We start from the raw sequence: 22,611 nt of genomic DNA on the forward strand, positions 1-22,611 counted from the left end.
CATCAGCATATAGGGAAACACGGTGTTCCATGTCCCCTCTTCTAACACCTTGAAATAATGTAGTTGACTTAATTGCAATAGAAAGAGGCTCAATTGCGATTGCAAAAAGAAGAGGGGACAGTGGGCAGCCTTGGCGAGTGCCACATGTTAATGGGAAATAGTCAGATCGAAAATAATTTGTCTGTATACACGCTAAAGGCGAGTGGTATAATAGCTTAACCCAAGCTATAAATATTCTGCCAAATCCAAATTTCTCCAAAACACTAAATAAGTATACCCATTCCACTCTATCAAATGCCTTCTCCGCGTCCAAGGCGATAACAACCTCTGGATTTGGAGAATCACTCGGTGAATAAACCACATCAGCCAGTCGATGGATATTAAAAAAAGAATAGCGATTTTTAATAAAACCTGTTTGATCATCTGAAGTTATCTTGGGAAGGGGATGTTCTAAACGACATGCAAGCACTTTAGCCAAAATTTTCACATCTACATTCAAAAGTGAGATGGGGCGATATGATCCACATTGAGTCAGGTCCTTGTCCTTTTTAAGAAGTAGTGAAATAGCTGCCTGTGAAAGAAAAGGGGGTAAGGAGCCATTCTCCAAAGATTCCTGAAACACTTCTAGAAGGACCGGTGTGAGCTTATCCTTAAATTTCTTATAAAATTCTATTGGATAACCATCAGGACCTGGGGACTTACCACTCTGCATAGCCATAATGGCATTATTAATCTCTTCCTGCCCAAGAGCCCGATCTAGGTTCTCCAACTCCTCTGGTTCAAGAGTTGGTATTTCCAAATTATCTAAAAAACGTTCCATATTTGTTTTATCTGAGGGGAACCCTGAGGCATACAGAGAGGAATAAAAAGTTGCAAAGATGTTATTAATCTCTTTTGGATTGCTTGTCAAGTTCTGGTGCATGTCTCTTACCTGGGGAATAAGTCGTGATGCAGCTTGACGTTTCAACTGATGAGCCATAAGCCGGCTCGCCTTGTCACCATATTCATAATAGAGGCCACGTGTCTTAAGAATTAATTGTTCTGATAGGTTTGTAGATAGAAGATTAAACTTCGCTTGCAAATCAACCCGGCTTTTGTATAATTCCGCAGTGGGTGCCTCAGAGTATTTTCTATCCAGGTCCCAAATAGATTTCAATAACACTTACATTTCCTTTCTACGCTCTTTATTGGCATGTGAAATATAAGATATTATTTGACCCCTCAAGGAAGCTTTTAAAGTTTCCCAAAGTAAAGAGTACGATACCGACTCAGTTTTGTTAGTCTCGAAGAATGTGTCAATGTTAGCCGATATATAACTACAAAATTTCTCATTAGAAAGCAAAAGGGGGTTAAGTCTCCACAGAGGCCGTTCTCTAACGTTTAAAGGAAAACATAGGTCCAGTTTCACGAACGAGTGATCAGATATAACTATAGCAGTGTATTCAATTTGTCTAATCGTAGGTATCATCTATAAAGAAATAGTCTAGTCTGGAATAGGAGTGGTGAACATGAGAGAAGAAAGAGAATTGCCTAACTGATGGATTCAAAAATCTCCAAGGATCCATATAACCATTTTGTTGCATAAACATCGAGAAGGCCTTTGCCATACCAGAAAATGTTCCCCTAGGGCAAGACCTATCAAGCAGTGGGTCAATAGCACAGTTCAAATCTCCGGAAAAGATTAGCTTATGTGTATTCAGGTTAGGTATTAATGACAAAACCTTATTTGCAAATTGGACATCGTCCCAATTAGGAGCATAAACATTTACCAAAATAACAGGTACCTGAAAGAGAGAGCCAGAGACTATAATAAAGCGACCATTAGGATCACTGATTACATCAGATGGTGTGAACTGCATTCTTTTGGTGATTAATATTGCCACCCCCCTGGACCTACTGTTAAATCTGGAATGAAAAACCTGACTAATCCATGCTTTGCGAAGTCTATTATGGTCCTCCACTCTTAAATGTGTCTCTTGTAGAAATAGTATATCTGCTTTTAATTGTTTCAGATGAGAGAAAACTTTAGCTCTTTTAACCGGACCATTGAGCCCCTTTACATTCCAAGAAATAAACCTCACAGGGTGGCCTCCATCAGCAGCACTCACGTTAACCATATCAAAAGGCACACAGGGCCTACAATCCAAAACAGTGCAAGGGTATAAATTGCACACAATAACGCACAATGAAAAGAAAGTCTGATCAATCCGAAACACACAAAAGAATAAACTGCCATGGTAATCCCCCAAAACACTCCCCCCACTCCTTTACACAAACAAAAAAACCCAATTAACCCCCGAAACCTAGATCTACCTCCCCAATTGAGGATGATCGCAGGCAGTACCCAACAAAAAACTTCCAAGGTGTTCCCCATACAACCCAACTTTCAATCTAATCTAGGGTGGCTCCCCTCCTTAAAATTTATCCTATCACTTATACTACCTTTAATATAACATATAGGCTAAAGATGACACAGGTCGAGCTAAGCATTAAAAACAAAAAAAAACACACACACTGGGCAACTTAAACACCCGAGATATAAATCCCAAATGTTTACATTTTGCTGGTTGAAAGTTTTTGTTAATCAGTTTCGGCAGCATAGCAGTTCGACCCGATCGCGTTCCACAAATTAAACTGGAAAAAATGAACAAAGAAGTGGATTGTGAAAATTAACAGTTTGCTTCAGCATAAGACCCCTTCCATGCTGCATGAATAACCTTAAAAAAAAAGTCATTGCTCTTCTCGTTCTTCTTCTCCCCAGCGCGAATGGTAAAACTCTTTGGCCGCCTCTGGTGTATCGAAATAATGCTTTTTACCTTCATGTATGACCCGGAGCTGGGCAGGATAGAAGAGGCCAAACCTGACCCCTTTCCCGTAAAGCAGGGATTTCACCTCCTTGAAAGCTGCTCGTTTTTTACCCAGCTCCGCACTAAAATCTTCATAAAAAAACACGCGGTGTCCACGGAAATACAGCTCCTGCTTCCGTCTATTGATGATGCGTTGCTTATCTTGAAAGGAGTGAAAGCAAACCAGGAACATTCTTGGTCTCGTTTGCTTGGCTCCAGAGACACCGGATGGTTTACGTCCGACTCGGTGAGCACGCGAAAGTACAAGAGGACTTGGGAAAAAATCTGTCCCCAGCACTTCGTCAAAAAACTCGGTCATAAATTTAACAGGGTCCGAACCTTCCAAATTTTCAGGAATGCCGACCACTCTCAAATTGGATCTCCCCGACCGATTTTCGAGGTCATCTAGCTTTCCCTTCAGAACTGCGATTTCGCTCTGCAATGCTGCAATGGCGGCTTCGGCGCTCACCAGTCAGGTCACTGTAATCATTCAGGCCATCTTCAACCCCACGAATGCGTTCGTCGTGTGTCTCGTAAGCAGACATAATTTGTTCCATGGTAGCAGTCACTGGTGATAAAGCATCTTCAAGTTCTCTTTTTAGGGCAGAATGCACCGCTTGCGTCATGTCAGTAATAAGTACTAAACGAAGCCTCTCCAAGTCATCGGGTAGCGCAGGTCCGGGTCCAGCTCCAGCAGCGTGCAACGGTGCCATTACTGTAACATCCGCCTTCTTGCTCGAGGCTTCGCTATCTTTTTCCCCAGTTTTACTTCGAAGGTACATTCTACTTGCCATTTCAATGTCCAGCTATGTCCCGCGTTGTTCACAATGGTAAATATCCAGTTATCTCAAGCATACGGCAAAGATAAACAGGTAGATTTTCAATAAAAATCGGGAACCGCACTCACACGCACCAACTCACTCCATACTCGACCCCGGAAGTCCATACTTTTCTTTCTTAACTGGATTCATTACCTCTCCGGACATTCAAGGTTCTCTTCTCTCTCCGTCCCCGTCGTTCCTTACAATAGGAACATACCTTTCCTGTACTCTGCGTAATTGATCTTTCACCACCTAAATGATGGTCAGTTACTATCAACACTTACAAACTTGACAATGATTTACAGTTGATGTCACTCTTCATAACAAAGGGAAAATGCATGAGTGTTGCACAGAATGCTTGGACTGATGTTTTGCGGGTATCATTGCATTCCAGCAGTCACTTTACCAGATACTCTGCCCCAAAGTGGTGGTGATAGATTCCACGGAGAATGAATTGGCCACTCTTTCTCTTGTTGACAGTGTTCATGTTCCCTGCATTGCCTTTCCAATACTAACCTCACAATTGCCTGTCGGTAATGAGTACAATCTGCTACCACTCATAGTAAAACCAAGCTGTCCATTTCACTTTTAAAAGCTATCTCAGCATTCACAAGGTCACAAGACAAAGGAGCAGAAGTAGGCCATTCGGCCCATCGAGTCTGCTCCGCAGCTCCCCCATGAGCTAAACTATTCACCCATCTAGTTCCAATTTCCAGCTTTTTCCCCATATCCCTTGATACGCTGACTAATTAGATACCTGTCAATTTCCTCCTTAAACACCCTCAATGATCGGGCCTCCACAACCATATGTGGCAACGAATTCCACAAATCCACGACCCTCTGGCTAAAAAAATTTCTCCTCATCTCTGTTTTAACTGTGTACCCTCTAGTTCTAAGACTATGGCCTCTTGTCCTGGACTCACCCACCAAGGGAAACAACCTTTCCACATCTACTCTGTCCAACCCTTTCAACATTCGAAACGTTTCTATGAGATCCCCTCTCATTCTTCTATACTCTAATGAATACAATCCAAGAGCTGACAAACGCTCCTCATATGTTAGCCCCTGCATTCCAGGAATCATCCTCGTAAATCTTCTCTGAACTCTCTCCAACATCAGTATATCCTTTCTAAGATAGGGGGCCCAAACCTGCACACAGTATTCCAAATGAGGTCTCACTAATGCCCCATAGAGCCTCATCAACACCTCCTTACTCTTATACACTATTCCTCTTGAAATGAATGCCAACATAGCATTCACTTTCCTTACCGCCGATCCAACTTGGTGGTTAACCTTTAGGGTATCCTGCACGAGGACCCCCAAGTCCCTTTGCACTTCCGATTTTTGAATTTTCTCCCCATCTAAATAATAATCTGCCCGATTATTTCTGCTTCCGAAATGTACAACCGTACATTTGTCAACGTTGTATCTCATCTGCCATTTCTTTGCCCACCCTCCTAAACTGACTAAGTCTCTCTGCAACCTTTCTGTTTCTTCAACATTTCCTGCTCCTCCACCTATCTTGGTGTCATCCGCAAACTTGGCCACAAAACCATTTAATCCATAATCCAAATCATCGATATACATCGTAATAAGAAGCGGCCCCAAAACCGACCTCTGCGGAACACCACTAGTAACCGGCAACCAATCAGCATAGGATCCCTTTATTCCCACCCTTTGCTTTCTGCCTATCAGCCAATGCTCCGCCCATTTCAATATCTTTCCTATAATTCCATGGGCTCTCATCTTATTAAGCAGCCTCATATGCGGCACCTTATCGAAGGCCTTTTGAAAATCCAAATACACAACATCCACAGCCTCTCCCTTGTCAATCTTATTCGAGATTATCTCAAAAAATTCCAGTAAGTTGGTAAGGCAGGATCTTCCCTTCATGAAACCATGCTGGCTTTGGTCTATCTTGTCATGCACCTTGAGGTATTTCATAACCTCGTCCTTGAGGATTGACTCCAATCTCTTTCCAACCACTGATGTCAGACTAATAGGTCTGTAATTTTCTTTTTGCTGCCCCCTTCTTAAATAGTGGAACTACATTTGCGACCTTCCAGTCCTCTGGAACCACGCCAGAGTCTATTGATTCCTGGAAGATCATTTCCAATCCTTTCACCATCTCCAAAGCCACCTCCTTCAGAACCCTTGGGTGCACCTCATCCGGGCCGGGAGACTTATCTATTCTTAGTCCACTTAGCTCCCCAAGCACTTTCTCTCTAGTTATCTTGACTGTACCTAATTCTATTCTCTGATACCTCTGGCTTTCAGGCACATTGCTCATGTCTTCCACTGTGAAGACTGATGCAAAATACTCATTCAGTTCCTCGCCATCTCTTTGTTATCTATTATAATTACTCCAGCATCATTTTCAATCGGTCCCATATCTACCCTTGTCACTCTTTTACTCTTCATATATTTAAAAAAACTCTTAGTATCCTTTTTTATCTTAATCGCCAACTTCCTTTCATAATTCATCTTTTCTTTCCTAATGACTTTCTTAGTTTCTTTCTGTAAGTTTTTAAAGGTCTTCCAGTCCTCTTTTTTCCCACTATGTTTTGCTTCCTCGTACGCCGTTTCTTTTGCTTTTATTTTTGCCTTAACCTCTCTCGTTAGCCACATTTGTGCCATTTTTCCATTCATGATTTTCTTTTTTCTTGGAATATATTTTTCCTGCATTTTCCTTATTTCTTGTAGGAATTTCATCCAATTCTGCTCTGCCGTCCCTCCATTTAGTTTACTTTTCCAATCGACTTGGGCCAGTTCCTCTCTCATACCACTGTATTTTCCCCTGTTCCATTGAAATATCGATACACCTGATACCAGCTTCTCCTTTTCAAATTTGAAACTGAACTCAATCATATTATGATCACTACTTCCAAGAGGTTCCTTTATCTTCAGCTCTCTAATCGTCTCAGGTTCGTTACGCAGCACCCAATCCAAAACAGCCGGTCCCCTGGTGGGCTTCTGGACAAGTTGCTCCAAAAAGCCATCCTGTAGGCATTCTACAAACTCCCTCTCCTGAGATCCATTACCTTCCTGACTTTCCCAATCCACTTTCATATTAAAATCCCCCATAATTATCTTGACATTGTCCTTCTGACACACTTTTTCTATTTCCAGCTGCAACTTGTAGTCCACATCCTGACTGCTGTTTGGAGGCCTGTGTATAACTGCTATTAGTATCTTTTTACCCTTGCCATTTCTTAATTCTACCCATAAGGATTCTACCTCTTCTGATCCTATGTCCCTTCTTTCTATTGATTTGATATCATTACTTACCATCAGGGCCACACCACCCCCTTTACCTACCTTCCTGTACACTGTGTATCCTGGGATATTCAGCTCCCAATCACATCCATCATTCAGCCATGACTCAGTGATGGCCACAATGTCATACCTTTTAACCTGCAGCTGTGCAGCAAGGTCATCCACTTTATTTCTAATGCTGCGTGCATTTAAGTACAGTACATTTAGATCGGTACCTGTTGCCACTTGTGCTTATTTCTATTTTGCAGCAAATTATCCTGTATATTCACCGGCCTGTCCTTCTTACCATCTTTGCTGCACAGTATTTTTGACTTATTTCTATTTTCCTCTTCCTCGATCCTAACACCTTGGTTTCCTTCCCCTTGCCAACTTAGTTTAAACCCTCCCTAACAGCTATATTAAACAATCCCGCCAGGATATTAGTACCTTTTGAGTTCAGGTGTAATCCATCTTTTTTGTACAAGTCATACCTTCCCCAAAATAGATCCCAATGATTCAAGAATTTGAAACCCTGCCCCCTGCACCAATTACTTAGCCACACATTCATCCGCTTAATTTTGCTATTCTTACCATCATTAGCGTGCAGCTCAGGCAGCAGTCCTGATATTATTACTCTGGAGGTCCAGCTTTTCAATTTTCTTCCTAGCTCCCAGTAATCTTTCTTCAGGACCTCCTCTCTTTTTCTGTCTATGTCATTGGTACCAACATGTACCAAGACTTCCAGCTGCTTGCCCTCTCTCCTCAGAATACTCTGGACTCGATCTGAGACATCCCGTACCTTGGCACCAGGGAGGCAACACACCATCCGGGTATCCTTGTCCGGCTCACAGAATCTCTTGTCCGTCCCCCTTTCGATGGAGTCCCCTATAACTACCACATTTCTTCTTGCTCTCTTGATTTTGGCACTGGGCAGAATGCCAGAGTCTCGTTCACTGTGGTCCTCCTCTGTTAGGTCTGCCTCTTCAACAGAATCCAAAACGATATATTCTTGGGAATAACCGCCACCAGCTGGTGGCAATACGATGGAAGGACTGCAGTGGCGAATAAGACACACAAAGGCTCATGGAAGACAAAATGAAGACAAGACACCAGGGTTGTTTCTCTTGATTAAAGATACAAAATGTTAATTTCCTTAATTCTGACTTTCATGCTTTGTGCAAAAACTAGTATTGGTTTGATCATTAAAGAGGGGTTACGATATGTGCCTTTTATGGAAGACAGATATTGTGTTATTCATTGGTATGACATCATTTGATGTTATGGCTTAATCAGAATTTGTTGCTAATCCTGATTTACCTTAAAAGATGATAAGTCACAACTTTTCTGTATTCTTTTGGGAACTGGACATTGCTAACAAGAATGGTATTTATTGCCCATCGGAATTGATGGTGAGGAGGTCTAGATGACCTCCTGATCAACGGTGACTCTCGGGTTTTTGATTGTGGGGGGAACTCAATGATGATAAATTACAGATTGACAAATCTCTGCCTCCACTGCCTTAAAAAGTCTTAGAAGCATTTATCCTCAGAATGTTTAAGTGTGGAATACCTACTCCAATAAACTATTCCAATATCTTTAAAAAAGCAACTTTCACCTAAAGATTCAACAAATGTTCCTCCAAGAATTCTAGTAACAGTATCTGGCAGTGAGCTCAGCTCCAAATGACTCCCCTGGCAACTGCAAGTAATTGATCCCTTTAAATAGCTCCAGTGCAATGATTGTACTAGTTGTTCAGACCTGCTTTTCTGTATGCGGCTCTCACTGAGTGCTAATTTCATCAACATGAAGCAAATTCACAAGGGAAGCCTTAAGTGGGCATTGCATAAGGTTTGATTTCTCCCCTGCATGCTTTATGTGCTTTCTGCATTAGCCCACTTGGTGTACAGGATCAAAATTGCATTATGTACTATTATGTAAGAATGCTCTATCTACACCTCAAGTCGAACATGTAGATCATAAAATAACCATGTTTCTGGGTTTAATGTGTTTTGTTGCTAATAATACTCAACTCTGCTTTGTGCATAAATCTCTACCATATTTTACGACTATTAATTACTAAAAAAACATTTCTACATGGCACTGTGTAGCCTCCCTTCTGTTAATTGGGCCTTAAAAGTGTTCTTAGCTGGAGGTTTGTGCCTTCAGGGAACTGACTTCTGATAACCCAATCTCATTTCATTTAGGAAAAGAGCCTTTTTGCCTGAACTAATTTGAACCAGAAAAGACAGGCTGTAAACTGTTTTAGTGCTAAATTTGAGGTTAATTCCCTTGGCTGAAAAGTGGCAATTACTGTCCTTCTACGTACAAATTATTAGGAATAACAGTTTATCTAAAGCATGATTATAACCTTAGCACACTTTTCATCCTGAAATAAAATGAAGATTGGTAGTGTTGTAGATACTGTAGAAAGTTGTCGTAGGTTACAACAGGACATGACAGGATGAAGAGCTGGGCTGAGAAGTGGCAGATGGAGTTCAATTTGAAAAGATGTGAAATGATATGCTTTGGAAGGTCGGAATTGAAGGCAGAGTACAAGGTGAATGGCAGGATTCTTAGCAGTGTGGAGGAAGAGAGGGATCTTGGGCTCCATGTCCATACACCCTGCAAAGTTGCCATGAAAGTTGATAGGATGGTTAAGAAGGTGTATGGTGTGTTGGTATTGTGTTCACTACTGGTCACTTCATTATAAGAAGGAGGTGGAAGCTTTAGGGAGGGAGCCAAGGACATTTACCAGAATGCTGCCGAGATTAGAGAACATGTTTTTTGAGGAACAGTTGAGTGAGCTAGAGCTATTCTGTTTGGAGTAAAGGAGGATAAGAATCCTCTTGTGAAGTTTTGACCTAAAATATTGACTTTTTAGTTCTCTCCATAGATGTTGCCTGACCTGCTGAGTTCCTCCAGCATTTTGTGTGTTGAGAATTACAGATGACTTGAGAGAGGTGTGTAAGTTGATAAGCATAAATAGAGTGGACAGCCCTACCTTTTAACCAGGGCAGAAATGGCTAGTATGAGGAGGCATAATTTTAAGGTGATTGGATGAAAGTATAGAGGGTGATGTCAGAGGTAGGTTTTTGTCACAGAGATTGGTGAGTGCGTGGAACACACTGCCGGGGGTGGCGGTAGAGGCAGGTAAGAGACTCTTAGATAGGCACAAGATGAAAGAAAAATGGAGGGCTATGTAGAAGAGAAGATTATGTTGATTTTAGAGTATGTTAAAGGTCAGCTCCACATTGTGGAGAGAAGAGACTGTACTGTGCTATTCTGTTCTGTGTTCTATAAGGCAAGATTTCATTGCTGCTCTGATAACATGGAGCGAGAGAAATGGCTTTTGCCCCATGAGTTGAAACTAGGAGGTCTAGAATCCTCCAATGAAGAATACATTCCCAGTCATACCTTTCACCAAATCAACCTCCAAAACTATTGATGTCTGCCTTAAGCTTTCATTTCCCTTTTAGCAAGATGTTTGTACAATTCCCTTTATTAGCTGAGACTTAGAACATATCAAGTCAAGTCAAGTCACTTTTTATTGTCATTTCGACTATAACTGCTGGTACGGTACACAGTAAAAACAAGACATCGTTTCTCAGGACCATGGTGCTATATGAACAATACAAAAACTACACTGAACTACGTTAAAACAACACAAAAACTATACTCGACTACAGACCTACCCAGGACTGCATAAAATGCACAAAACAGTGCAGGCATTACAATAAATAATAAACAAGACATTATGCACAGTGGAGGGCAGTAGGTTGGTGTCAGTCCAGGCTCTGGGTATTGAGGAGTCTGATGACCTGGGGGAAGAAACTGTTACATAGTCTGGTCGTGAGATCCCAAATACTTCGGTGCCTTCTGCCAGATGGCAGGAGGGAGAAGAGTTTGTATGAGGGGTGCATGGGGTCCTTCATAATGCTGTTTGCTTTATGGATGCAGCATGTGGTGTAAATGTCTGTAATGGCGGGAAGAGAGACCCTGATGATCTTCTCAGCTGACCTCACTATCTGCTGCAGGGTCTTGTGATCCGAGATGGTGCAATTTCTGAACCAGGCAGTGATGCAGATGCTCAGGATGCTCTCAATACAACCTCAGTAGAATGTGGTGAGGATGGGGTGAGGGGGGGCTGGGAGATGGACTTTTCTCAGCCTTCGCAGAAAGTAGAAATGCTGCTGGGCTTTCTTTGCTATGGAGCTGGTGTTGAGAGACCAGGTGAGATTTTCTGCCAGGTGAACACCAAGAAATTTGGTGCTCTTAACGATCTCTACGGAGGAGTCGTCGATTATCAGTGGAGAGTGGTCGTTCCATGTCCTCCTGAAGTCAACAACCATTTCTTTTGTTTTGTCCATATTCAGAGACAGGGTTGTTGGCTCTGCACCAGTCTGTTAGCCGCTGCACCTCCTCTCTGTATGCTGACTCGTCGTTCTTGCTGATCAGACCCACCACGGTTGTGTCATTGGCGAACTTGATGATGTGATTTGAGCTGTCTGGTGCAACACAGTCGTGGGTCAGCAGAGTGAACAGCAGTGGACTGAGCACACAACCCTGGGGGGCCCCGTGCTCAGTGTGATGGTGTTGGAGATGCTGCTCCTGATCCGGACTGACTGAGGTCTCCCAGTCAGGAAGTCTAGGATCCAGTTGTAGAGGGAGGTGTTCAGGCCCAGTAGGCTCAGCTTTCCAGTCAGTTTCTGAGGAATGATTGTGTTGAATGCTGAACTGAAATCTATGAACAGCATTCGAACGTACGAGTCTTTTTTGTCCAGGTGGGTTAGGGCCAGGTGGAGGGTGATGGCAATGGCGTCGTCTGTTGAACGGATGGGACGGTACGCGAACTGCAGGGGGTCCAGTGAGGGGGGCAGCAGGGTCTTGATGTGCCTCATGACGAGCCTCTTGAAACACTTCATGATGATGGATGTGAGTGCGACGGGATGATAGTCGTTGAGGCAGGACACTGAAGACTTCTTCGACACAGGGACGATGGTGGCGGCCTTGAAGCGTGTAGGAATGACGGCGCTGCTCAGGGAGATATTGAAGATGCCAGTGAGAATCTCAGTTAGCTGGTCTGCACATCCTCTAAGCACTCTGCCAGGAATATTGTCTGGTTCAGCAGCCTTCCGTGGGTTGACCCTGCACAGGGTTCTCCTCACATCGGCCACGGTAAAGCACAGCACCAGGTTGTTTGGAGGAGGGGTGGTCTTCCTTGCCGCCACGTCATTTTCTGCCTCAAAACGAGCGTAGAAGTTGTTCAATGCACCTGGGAGGGAGGCATCACCAGCACAGGCAGGTGGTGTTGTCTTGTAATTGGTGATGTCCTGAATGCCCTTCCACATGCGCCGCGTGTCGCTGCTGTCCTGGAAGTGGCTGTGGATTCACTGGGCATGTGCATGCTTTGCCTCTCTGATGGCCCGGGACAGTTTGGCCCTCGCTGTTGTTAGGGCTGCCTGGTCACCTGTTTTGAAGGCAGAGTCTCGGGTCCTCAGCAGCGCACGCACCTTCGCGGTCATTCATGGCTTCTGGTTAGCACATGTAGTGATGGCCTTGGCTACAGTGACGTCATCAATGCACTTGCTGATGTAGCTAGTCACTGATGCCATGTTCTCCTCTAAGTTGGTAGAGTCGCCATCAGTTGCAGCCTCCCTGAACATGTGCCAGTCAGTGTGCTCAAAGCAGTCTTGAAGAGCAGAGATGGCTCCTGCTGGCCAGGTTTTCACCTGCTTCTGAACTGGTCTGGAGCGCCTGAGGAGCGGTCTCTATGCTGGGATTAGCATAACAGAGATGTGGCCTGAGTAACTGAGGTGGGGGCGGGGCTCTGCTGGTACACGTCGGGAATGTTTGTGTAAACAAGGTCCAACGCCTTCTCCCCTCTCGTCGCAAAGTCCATGGTCTGATGGAATCTGGGGAGCACTGACTTAAGGTTTGCGTGGTTGAAATCTCCGGCGACAATAAAGAGTCCATCAGGGTGTGCGTTCTGCAGTTCGCTAATAGCCCCATACAGTTCACAGAGTGCCTCCTTAGCATTAGCGCTGGGGGGAATGTAGGCACCGACATCAGCAGGAAGTTATATTAATATTAGACTGCAGGATAGATCACAACTACCATACTGTTTATAGGTCTGCCATCACATTGCAAGAAGTGCTAGCAAGCAAGAGGGCACAGAAAAGATTTATAAGAATATTGCTCACAGAACTGGAGCTGTGAGAAACATTAAAAGGCTGGCTCTTCTTTGATACAGAAGTTGCTGAGGGATGATTTAATTAAAAAGTATAAAAATATAATGGACATGGACAGAATAACAGGTAGGTCATTAATCAGAGGGCATACATGTAAAGCAATTGCAGAAGAATTAGAGAGTTATTTTCTGTCACTCACTGGGTGTTTGGAACTTGCTCCCTGAAAGAATGGTAAAGATTAGAACCTTTGCATTTAAAAATTCTAGATGTCAGGGAACGATTGGGATGAGATATTCCAATAGGCCAAAAGATTGTGAAACAGATTAGGTCAGATAGTTCATCTTTGGCCACCACAGTGACAACAACCGCCTTTTATGCTTGAAAGTTTATTTTTGTCATCGCTCTGTGCTGCACAACTCAGCCACTATACACTCAGTGGCTATGTTATTAGGTACACCTACTCATTAATACTAACATTTAATCAGTCAATTATGTGGCAGCAACTCAGTGCATAAAAGCATGCAGGAATGGTCAAGAGGTTCAGCTGTAGTTCAGACCAAATCATCAGAATGGGGAAGAAATATGATCTCAGTGACTTTGACCATGAAATGATTGTTTGTGCCAGACGAGGTGGTTTGAGTATCTCAGAAACTGCTGATCTCCTGGGATTTTCACACACAACAGTCTCTGAAGTTTACCTAGAATAGTGTGATAAACAAAAAACATCCAATGAGTGGCAGTTCCTTTCAAGGGCATCTGCACAGAATGCTGTCGTAGGAAAGCATCATCCATCATCAAAAACCTCACCATCCAGGCCTCTCTCTTTTCTCACTACTGCCGTCAGGAAGAACGTACCAGGTTGAAGAACAGTTAGTACCCCTAAACAATCAGGCTCTTGAATCAAAGGGGATAACCACTCAACTTCACTCTCACAGTAACTGAATTGTTCCCACAACCTATTGACTCACTTTCAACGACTCTTGATCTCATATTCTCAATACTTATTGCTTATTTATTTATTATTTCTTTTTTCACTCCCTTTCTTTGTATTTGTAGTTTATATTTTTTTGGGCATATTAGTTGTTGGCCATCCTGTTGGGTGCAGTCTTTCATTGATTCTATTGTGTTTCTTGTATTTACTGTGATTGTGTGCGAGAAAATTAATCTCAGGGTTGTGTGTTGTGACATACATGTACTTTGGTAATAAATTTACTTTGAACTTTCAGCTCTGTGGATGAAAACACCTTGTTAATAAGAGGTCAGAGGAGATTGGTCAGACTACTTAAGTTGACAGGAAGACAACAGTAACTCAAATAACCAAGTGTTACAGTAGTGGTGTGCAGAAGAGCATCTCTGAACACACAACCCATCGCACCTTGAAGTAGATAGGCTACAGCAGCAGAAAACCACACCCGATTCCACTCCTGTTTCTAATAAAGTGGCCACAGTTTGTATATGTCAAAGAGTTCCTATACACAAGGCAGATCAGTCAGAATCTGCCTTGTGCATAGGGGATCTTCTTCATTGAACAAGTTTAAATTTTCTTCATTGAATAATTTCCCAGCATCTGATAGGAATAACCTCTTGTCAATTAAAATGGCATACCAAAGATAAAGCATTTTCTAGCCTGATTCTGGATTTGCTCCATATTTTCTGTTGTGTACATGGTTGCAATAAGTACTTGGTTTATGGGAGTTTGACCTCGTCATCAGGAGGTGGTCATTTTGATTTTTCAATCAACTAACAAAGCAAAATAATTTATCCCAGATCACCTGTTTAGCTAAATGCTTCTTTATATAAAGCAAGTCTACTGTACTATGCCTGGTAATTTTATTTTTGATAGAATGTTATTTAGCTAACCTTTTCTGTGTGTGCTCAGGAAAATGTGGATTCTGAGTTTAAAAGAAAATGTTTTGTTTTCAGGCTTCCAGTTCAAATCTGACCACTTCAGATGATGATGAAATTAAGTGGGAAAAGGAAGGCTACATCTGTGCTGTTTGTCTGGATATTTTCTTCAGTCCTTACATGTGCTACCCATGTCATCACATCTTTTGTGAACCTTGTCTTCGGAGCCTTGCAAAAGACAACCCGACAAGTACGCCATGCCCTTTGTGTCGTACCATCATCACAAGAGTGTTTTTTCAAACAGGTACACAAATATAAGGATATGGATAGGTCTTCTGTGACAAAAAGATTTTGATAAATACTTTCATGCCAATATCACAACCATTTAAATCACGGAAAATAGCTTAAATGTTGGTTTGTAGCCTTTCTGTCAAAGTAGGTGGAAGAAGCCCACAGAGAATTTTTTTGCCTTACACTGTGCAGTCTGCAAGAGAATCTTTTCTTTCTTATGTCCCTAAAATTGAACGGATATTCACGTTGAGAATCTTCTGGTCTTCTGGTCTGATCCATCAGTGTAAGTATATTGTATGAGTACATGTATTTATGGTTCCTATTTGCCAGAATATTCAGGCAAAATAAGGTTAAAGAATTCAAATATATTAAAGAATTTGGAAATATTAGAATAATCTGAAACTACCATGTTAGTTATGAGTTTATAGAACCAATTGACAAGCAACTTGATTTGGTCCATCACAAATAAAAATAATTTTAGTGGATTTTTAAATCAACTTATCCTTTGTTTGAGGAGACTGAAAATAATAATGACACCATCATGTAGTAGTGGAAGGCAGATAAAGCTTCCTCCAACAGGTGGTTGTTTAACCCCACCTCCATCACTGAACATACCATAAATTGGATTAATTTAACCCAATAATTGCTGGAAAAGAGAGAAGCAAGAACAGAGGAAATATCTGATTTTGGTATACCATGATTTCAAAAGCCAAGCACCCTGTTCATGTTGAATAAGTACTACTTGTCTCATGTCCCTGTACAAAGTAAAAGCTATTGAATTAACAAGAGAGTTTGTAGACATGTTGTGACAGTTTAGTTGCACTCCACATTCACAGTAATCAGCCAAAACAAATTTATTTGTTCACTGATTTGCTTGTGCACAGACAAGGAAGACACCCACATACAGAACTCTGAGTTGATTTAATGATCACAATTCTGTAGTAATTTTTATACTCTGGGAATTACTAATGCGCCTTCTATCATCCAGTTCTAAGGTTACAAATCATAGAAGAGCATTTGTTTGACTAATGTACAAGGCATTTAGTTAGCACATCTTGTATCTAAGATAAAACCTTGCCTCTGGTCAGTATCGCATCATAGCAAGCACCCCTTTGATTGAATCAATCAATATCACATCCTTCTAAAGATAGTTTGTAAACAACAGGCTTGCCTTTAATAGCCACATTTACCAATTTATCAATCTATATTTCATCTGGTGCTCAGTTGTGTTAACAGAACAATGACCCTTCTCTGCATTCCTGCAAAGGTTACCCTAGGAGTAAGCTTATAATTTCTTTCATATCTTTTACATCCTGCAGGTAGTTCATAGTCTGCCTACACGAAGCCAAAAGAACAATTGTCTCTCCATTTATGTCCATTTGTATTGTCATAGATTACTTCAAGGGCTGCAACAATCCTCTGACCTCATTAGAGAACATTCCTGTGAGCTATTTGTTTGCTATTATTTTTACTTCCCCAGGTCTGATAGTTTAATAGAGCAGGAATATTTGTTTTGTTACAACATGCTTCATACCGTAAAATATTATTCCCACCAGAATACAGAATACTCACTTCTCTTCAGCTACATGTGTGTACCTTGCAATCCACGACTGCGGTGGGAAGAGGAGAGGGTAAAGGATTTTCAATTTCATTGTCGTCTGTGAGGAAGATTTCTTCAGTCTCAAAAAAATATTTTAGTATTAACTCTGATACTGAAAAACTTCTGAAGGTTTACATAAGATTAAAAATATCTTTTTAATCTTAAAAGGGCAGCACAGTAGCATAGAGGTTAGTGCAATTGTTTGACAGTGCCAGCAATCACTGATTGAAGTTCCCACCACTGTTTGCAAAGAGTTTGAACATCTGCTTGACTACATGGGTTTCCTCTGGGTGCTCTGCTTTCCTCCCATATTACAAAGATGTACGGGTTGGGGTTAGTAGGTTGGAGGCATGCTATGTTGGTACCAGAAACATGGTGATACTTGCCATTCTGCCCAGCACAATGCTCACTGATTGGATTTGACACAATCAAAGCATTTCACCGTATATTTTAATGTACATGTGACAAGTAAATTTAATCTAATCTAAAAGGTAATTTAATCCAAAATGACATGTATTTAAACTTTTGAATGAATATCTGCCATAGGTTCTTCCTTGATTGTAGCATTTTCATTTGAATTTTAATTCCTTGCAAAATAAACATTCACAATATCTGCACTTGAAGATTTGCCATGATTGACAAATAGTGATTGAAGGGGCTTCTTTAAGTTATGGAATTATCAGCATTCCACTGTTTATTTCCATCATAATACAAGTACCCAACTAGCTTTGAGGGCTGTTCTCGATGTTCCATCTGCTAGTTCTTTGCCTATTCTTCCAACCTGTCAGCTCCTTTTGCAGACTCTTTATATTACGTGCCCCTCCACCTATCTTTGTATTGTCCACAAACTTGGCCACGAAGCCATCAATTCCACCATCCAAATCATTGACATATAATATGAAAAGAAGTGGACCCAGCACCGACCACTGCAGCACACCAGTAATCACTAACAGTCAGTTAGGAAGGGCCCTCTTTATTCCCACTCTTTGCCCTTTGTCAGTCAGCCAATCTTCTACCCACGCTAGTATCTTTCCTGTAATACAATGGGCTCCTATCTGGTTTAGCAGCCTCAGGTGTGGCACATTGTCAAATGCCTACTGAAAATCCAAGTACACTACATCCACCCACTCTCCTTTGTTTATCCTGCGTTTTATTTTCTCAAAGAATTTCAACAGATTTTGTCAGGTATGATTTCTCCATGCTGACTTCTGCATATTTTATCTTGTGCTCCGAAACCTCATCCCTAATAATGGACAATCACTGAAATCAGGCTAACTGGCCTATAATCTCATATCTTTAGTCTCCCTCACTTCCTAAAGAGTGGAGTTACATTTGCAATTTTCCAGTCCTCTGGAACCATTCCAGAATCGAGTGATTCTTGAAAGATAATTATTAATATCTCTCCACCCTGGGGTGTAGTCAATCTAGTCCAGGTGACTTATTCACCTTCAGGTCTTTCAGCTTCTCAAGCACCCTTTTCTTATTAAGGGCGACTATGTTCATTTCTGCCCCTGACGCTCTTGAATTTCTGGCACATTGCTGGTATCTTCCAGAGTGAAGACTGATGCAAAATCAGTTAACAAAGTGGAAAGGAGCAGGGCAGTCCTTTTTGCACAAGTAGTACGGGAAGTATCCATGGAGCTAGTCAAGTGATCATGGGAACAGGTCACTGCAAAAAATGAAACTGCAAGATCAGGAAGGTGGTGCTGCAGAAAAGTGCAGTCAAGGTTATGGAAGGTTATCAAATCCCATTATCATTGCCGATTAACTGGGCTCTGAAATTTTGCACCCATTCCTCAATCACACCCTATTTACTTGTGCACAGAGCAACAGTATGGCCCCTGTCACCACACTGTTCTGAAGTCTGAACAGAGAAATGCCATTTTTATTATATAGAATTGACCAACACGGATAATGACCATTTGGTAAACTGTGCGAGTTCAAATTCCTTGTTTGCAAGATTAATCACCATTCTTATGACTGACGTGAAAAAATCATTAGAAATTACAAGCAATCAAGTGATGATACTTAGAAGTTAGTTAAGTAATTGTCCCTTATCTTGCCCCAGTAAGCCAAATGGTTCTGCCCCCCTGCTGTGCAAAGGGAAGCTATGCTCTTAAAGGCGTTCCTTAAAAGACCTTACTTGCCTGGTTATCTTAACCCTTGACTTGCCACAGCTTTCACACCATCTCACAACAATTGTTCCATTAACCTTATCAATCACTCCTAATTTCATGTTTTAAATCATACTCGTCATTAGAATATGGTAACATAAATGCTAGTTTGATCTTCTTCTGCATTTGCCATTTGTGGTCAAATGAATCCTAAAATGATTAGCAAGAGAAGGATAGTATGAAAAGAACTGGAAGAAAGTAGATGCATATAAAATGAAAAGTTGCATTTGGGAATTGGGTATTGCTGATGTGACCCTCATTTAAAGGATATTTCCAATGATCTTTAAGTACATGATGGGGAGCAGCTTTCTTGACTCCTTGCACTTTTTTAAGGAAAGGTCCTCCCACAATGCTCTTAGGTGGGTAGATCTGGGATTTTGATCTAATGTGATTGGAGGAACCTATATATATATCTCCAGGTCCAGATAATGTGTGACTTGGAAGTGATTTTGGAGGTCATAGGTTCAGCCAGATGTTGTTGTAAAAGCCATGGGAAGTTGCTTATGGAGGGATGGAATAGGCAAGATAATGAATAGATTGACAATCAAGAAGGTTGGACCTAAATAAATGGATATGTACAATAGACAGCCAATACCTTGAAAATGCTTAGCCTTCACATTAAAAGAAAATTACCTAACTGTGATGCCAATTGTGGTATAGCGAGAACCTTGGGTAACAAAAATAGCAAGAACTTTTCTTTTTTATATATTAAATTGACTTCTCCCCACTTGAAAGACCTGAATGCTGGTTTTGTATGGTTTTAAATTGGCCAATCCAAACTGTTCATTCTTCATGTATACTACTGCATGAGGAGTATAGATGAAGAATGCATATTTAACCATGTTGTCCACCTTGTCTTCTCTCAATGTTACTAACACATTCAACTTCAGCGAAAAGTCGGTAGTTGATATTGGGAGTGTGAACTATGGCCAGATTTCTTTTCAGTTGATCAGGATGTTGACTCTTACTGCTAGGACAAACTGCAGATTAAACTTGAGCTTCACAAGTCCCAGCTGTTTACTGCCTTAATCTTCTCAGACAATGAAAATGCCGTAAAAGAAAATGAAGCTATTTTGCCAATCACACCCATTCCTTCACAACATTGTTGCAAGGCTAAACAACAGCCTGGATGAAACTCTGAGACATTTCCCTCCCTCTCATTTGGAATGTGGCTTCCCTTCAACATACAGGTACTGACAACAGCAAAACTGAGCTGAGGACTCAGTGACATTTTAATTAGCACTCTATTTACTTCAGAGGTTGACATGTGACTAGTGGTGCTCTGCAGGGGTCAGTGTTGGGATCACTTCTCACATTATATGCTAATAATTTGGATGACAGAATTGATGGCATTGTGGCCGTGTTTGCTGATGATACAAATTTTAGGTTGTGGGGCGGGGGGGGGGGGAGCAGGTAGTGTTGAGAAAGTAGGGAGAATGCAGAAGGACTTAGACATTAGGAGACTGGGTAAAGAAGAAGCATATGGAATACAGTGTAGGAAAGTATTTAGTCAGGCACTTTGGTAGAAGATGTAAAGGTGTAGACTATTTTCCAAATGGGGAGCAAATTCAGAAATCGGAGGTGCAGAGGGACTCGTTAGTTCTTGTGCAGGATTCATTAAAAGTCTTGCAGGTTGAGTTGGTGACATGGAAGGTAAATGTAATGTTAGCATAATTTTGAAAGGATTGAAATATAAAAGCAAGGATAAAATACTGTGACTTTATAAGACATTGGTCAGACCGCAGTTGGAGTATTGCGAGACATTTCGGGCCCCTTCTCTGAGAAGGGATGTGCTTGTATTGGAGAGGGTTCTGATAGGTATACAAGAATGATCCTGGAAATAAAAGGGTTAACATATGAGGAGTATTTAATGTCTCTGAGCCTGTACTCCCTGGAGTTTCGAAGAATGAGGGGAATTATATTGGAACTTATTGAATATTGAAAGGCTTAGATAGATTGGACATGGAGAGGATGTTTCTCCTAGTAAGGGAGGCTAGGACCAAAAGGCACATCCTCAAAGTGGAAGGATGAATCTATAGAATAGAGATGAAGAGGGTTTTCTGTAGCCAGAGGGTGGTGAATACATGGAATTCATTGTCACAGACAGCTGTGGAAGCCAAGTCATTGGACATATTTAAAGTGGAGATTGACAGGTTCTTGATTAGTAAGGGTGTCACAAGTTATGGGGAGAAGGCAGGAGAATGGTGTTGAGAGGGATAGTAAATCATCTATGATGGAACTGATGGACTGAATGGTCTAATTCTGCTCCGATGTTTTATGTTCTCATGTAACTTTTAATTAACAGAAATTGTTAACATTCTTTAATCTTTCCTGCTTTCCAGAGTTGAATAACACCATGAAAAGTTTATTCTCTGAGGAGTATTTAGCCAGAAGACAAAGCTTTCAAAAAGCAAGCTGTGCAAAGTGGCCATTGCCTAGCTGCAGGAGACTGATCAAAGTCTTGGGAGGTAACAAAATACTTCGGTAGTTCACATTTTTCTGCACAACAGCTGAGTTCATAAGCACTGTTTAGATCCAGTTTCTCCAGGTTTATTTTGAAAAGTTAAAGCATGAAAAGAAATATGTCCGTATTAATGAAAAAAATGTTTCTTTGCATTATGATTTTAAGATCAAATGAACAGGTTGTTGACGACAGACATACTACAACATCATGACCACTTTTAATGTAATAAAGCAGGAACAATTCTGTTTTTCTGAGTTAGTAAAATAAACTGTAGATATTTATTACAAAAAAATTAAAGCAAGTTTAATTCAGAAAAATTCATTCACAAATCCTCTTAACTGCTAGACTCTATTCTCCAATTAACTACTCCATCCCTTTTCCTGATCTCTATCTGAAGCGGAACCAATCTAGTTCCATGAATGATGTTGCTTCAGACCACATCATTCTACTACTCTACCACTAGTTTAACATCTATAATGTCTGCAGATTTTGCCCCTGAAACAATTGGAAACTTCATCAGTATGTTATAAGTAGATTTAATTATTGCCGCACACGTCTAACTGTCCTTCCTTGTCCGATGCTCCATAAGCCTGAGATCATCCAAAACTGTGCAGACCTTGTCCTAACATGCACCATCTGCTCTCCGATTTGTAGGCTCCCGGTTAAGCAATACTTTACAATTCTCAATCTCTAGCAAGGTCTTCTCACTGCCTCTGTAATCTCCTCCATCCCTGTAACCTTGTGATGCATTTCTGATTATTTAATTCTGGCTTTGAAACCAATGCCAACTTTACTTATTCCACCATTGCACAGCATCCAACTTTTCAGAAATGAAGACATTAGCAAGAACATATTGTAATTTCTATCCATAATATTTAACAGCATTACCATCTTAGTACCCTACCATTAACAACCTGAGGTCACCCTTGACAAGAGACCTACAGAGTTGGGCTACCATGGCTACATGAGTGGGCCATATGCTGTGCTGTCCTAGTAAATCAGCTCCAGAATCTTCAAAGCTCTTGCAACATCTACAAGGCTCAGGGCAAGAGATGATGGGAAAATCTTGCACTTGCCTGGATGACTGCAGTTGCAAAAATGGTGGTGAACCTTGATACCATCAAGAG

At 41.4% G+C, this 22,611-nt stretch overlaps 1 protein-coding gene across 1 annotated transcript in view; it reads left to right on the forward strand.

Moving 5' to 3' along the window:
* LOC140195023 (E3 ubiquitin-protein ligase RNF180-like) overlaps positions 1-21,441 on the forward strand; it is a 176,411-nt gene extending 154,970 nt beyond the window's left edge. Inside the window, exons 6-8 of the mRNA XM_072252595.1 lie at positions 15,034-15,259; positions 20,059-20,210; positions 21,363-21,441. Of these exons, the coding sequence (XP_072108696.1) occupies positions 15,034-15,259; positions 20,059-20,153 (321 nt within the window). The 3' untranslated portion in view covers positions 20,154-20,210; positions 21,363-21,441. The remainder of the gene's footprint in view (positions 1-15,033; positions 15,260-20,058; positions 20,211-21,362) is intronic.
* Positions 21,442-22,611: the final 1,170 nt, after the last annotated feature.

This window comes from Mobula birostris, chromosome 3 (genome assembly GCF_030028105.1).
Source record: "Mobula birostris isolate sMobBir1 chromosome 3, sMobBir1.hap1, whole genome shotgun sequence".
In the NCBI taxonomy this organism is placed as follows: Eukaryota; Metazoa; Chordata; class Chondrichthyes; order Myliobatiformes; family Myliobatidae; genus Mobula; species Mobula birostris.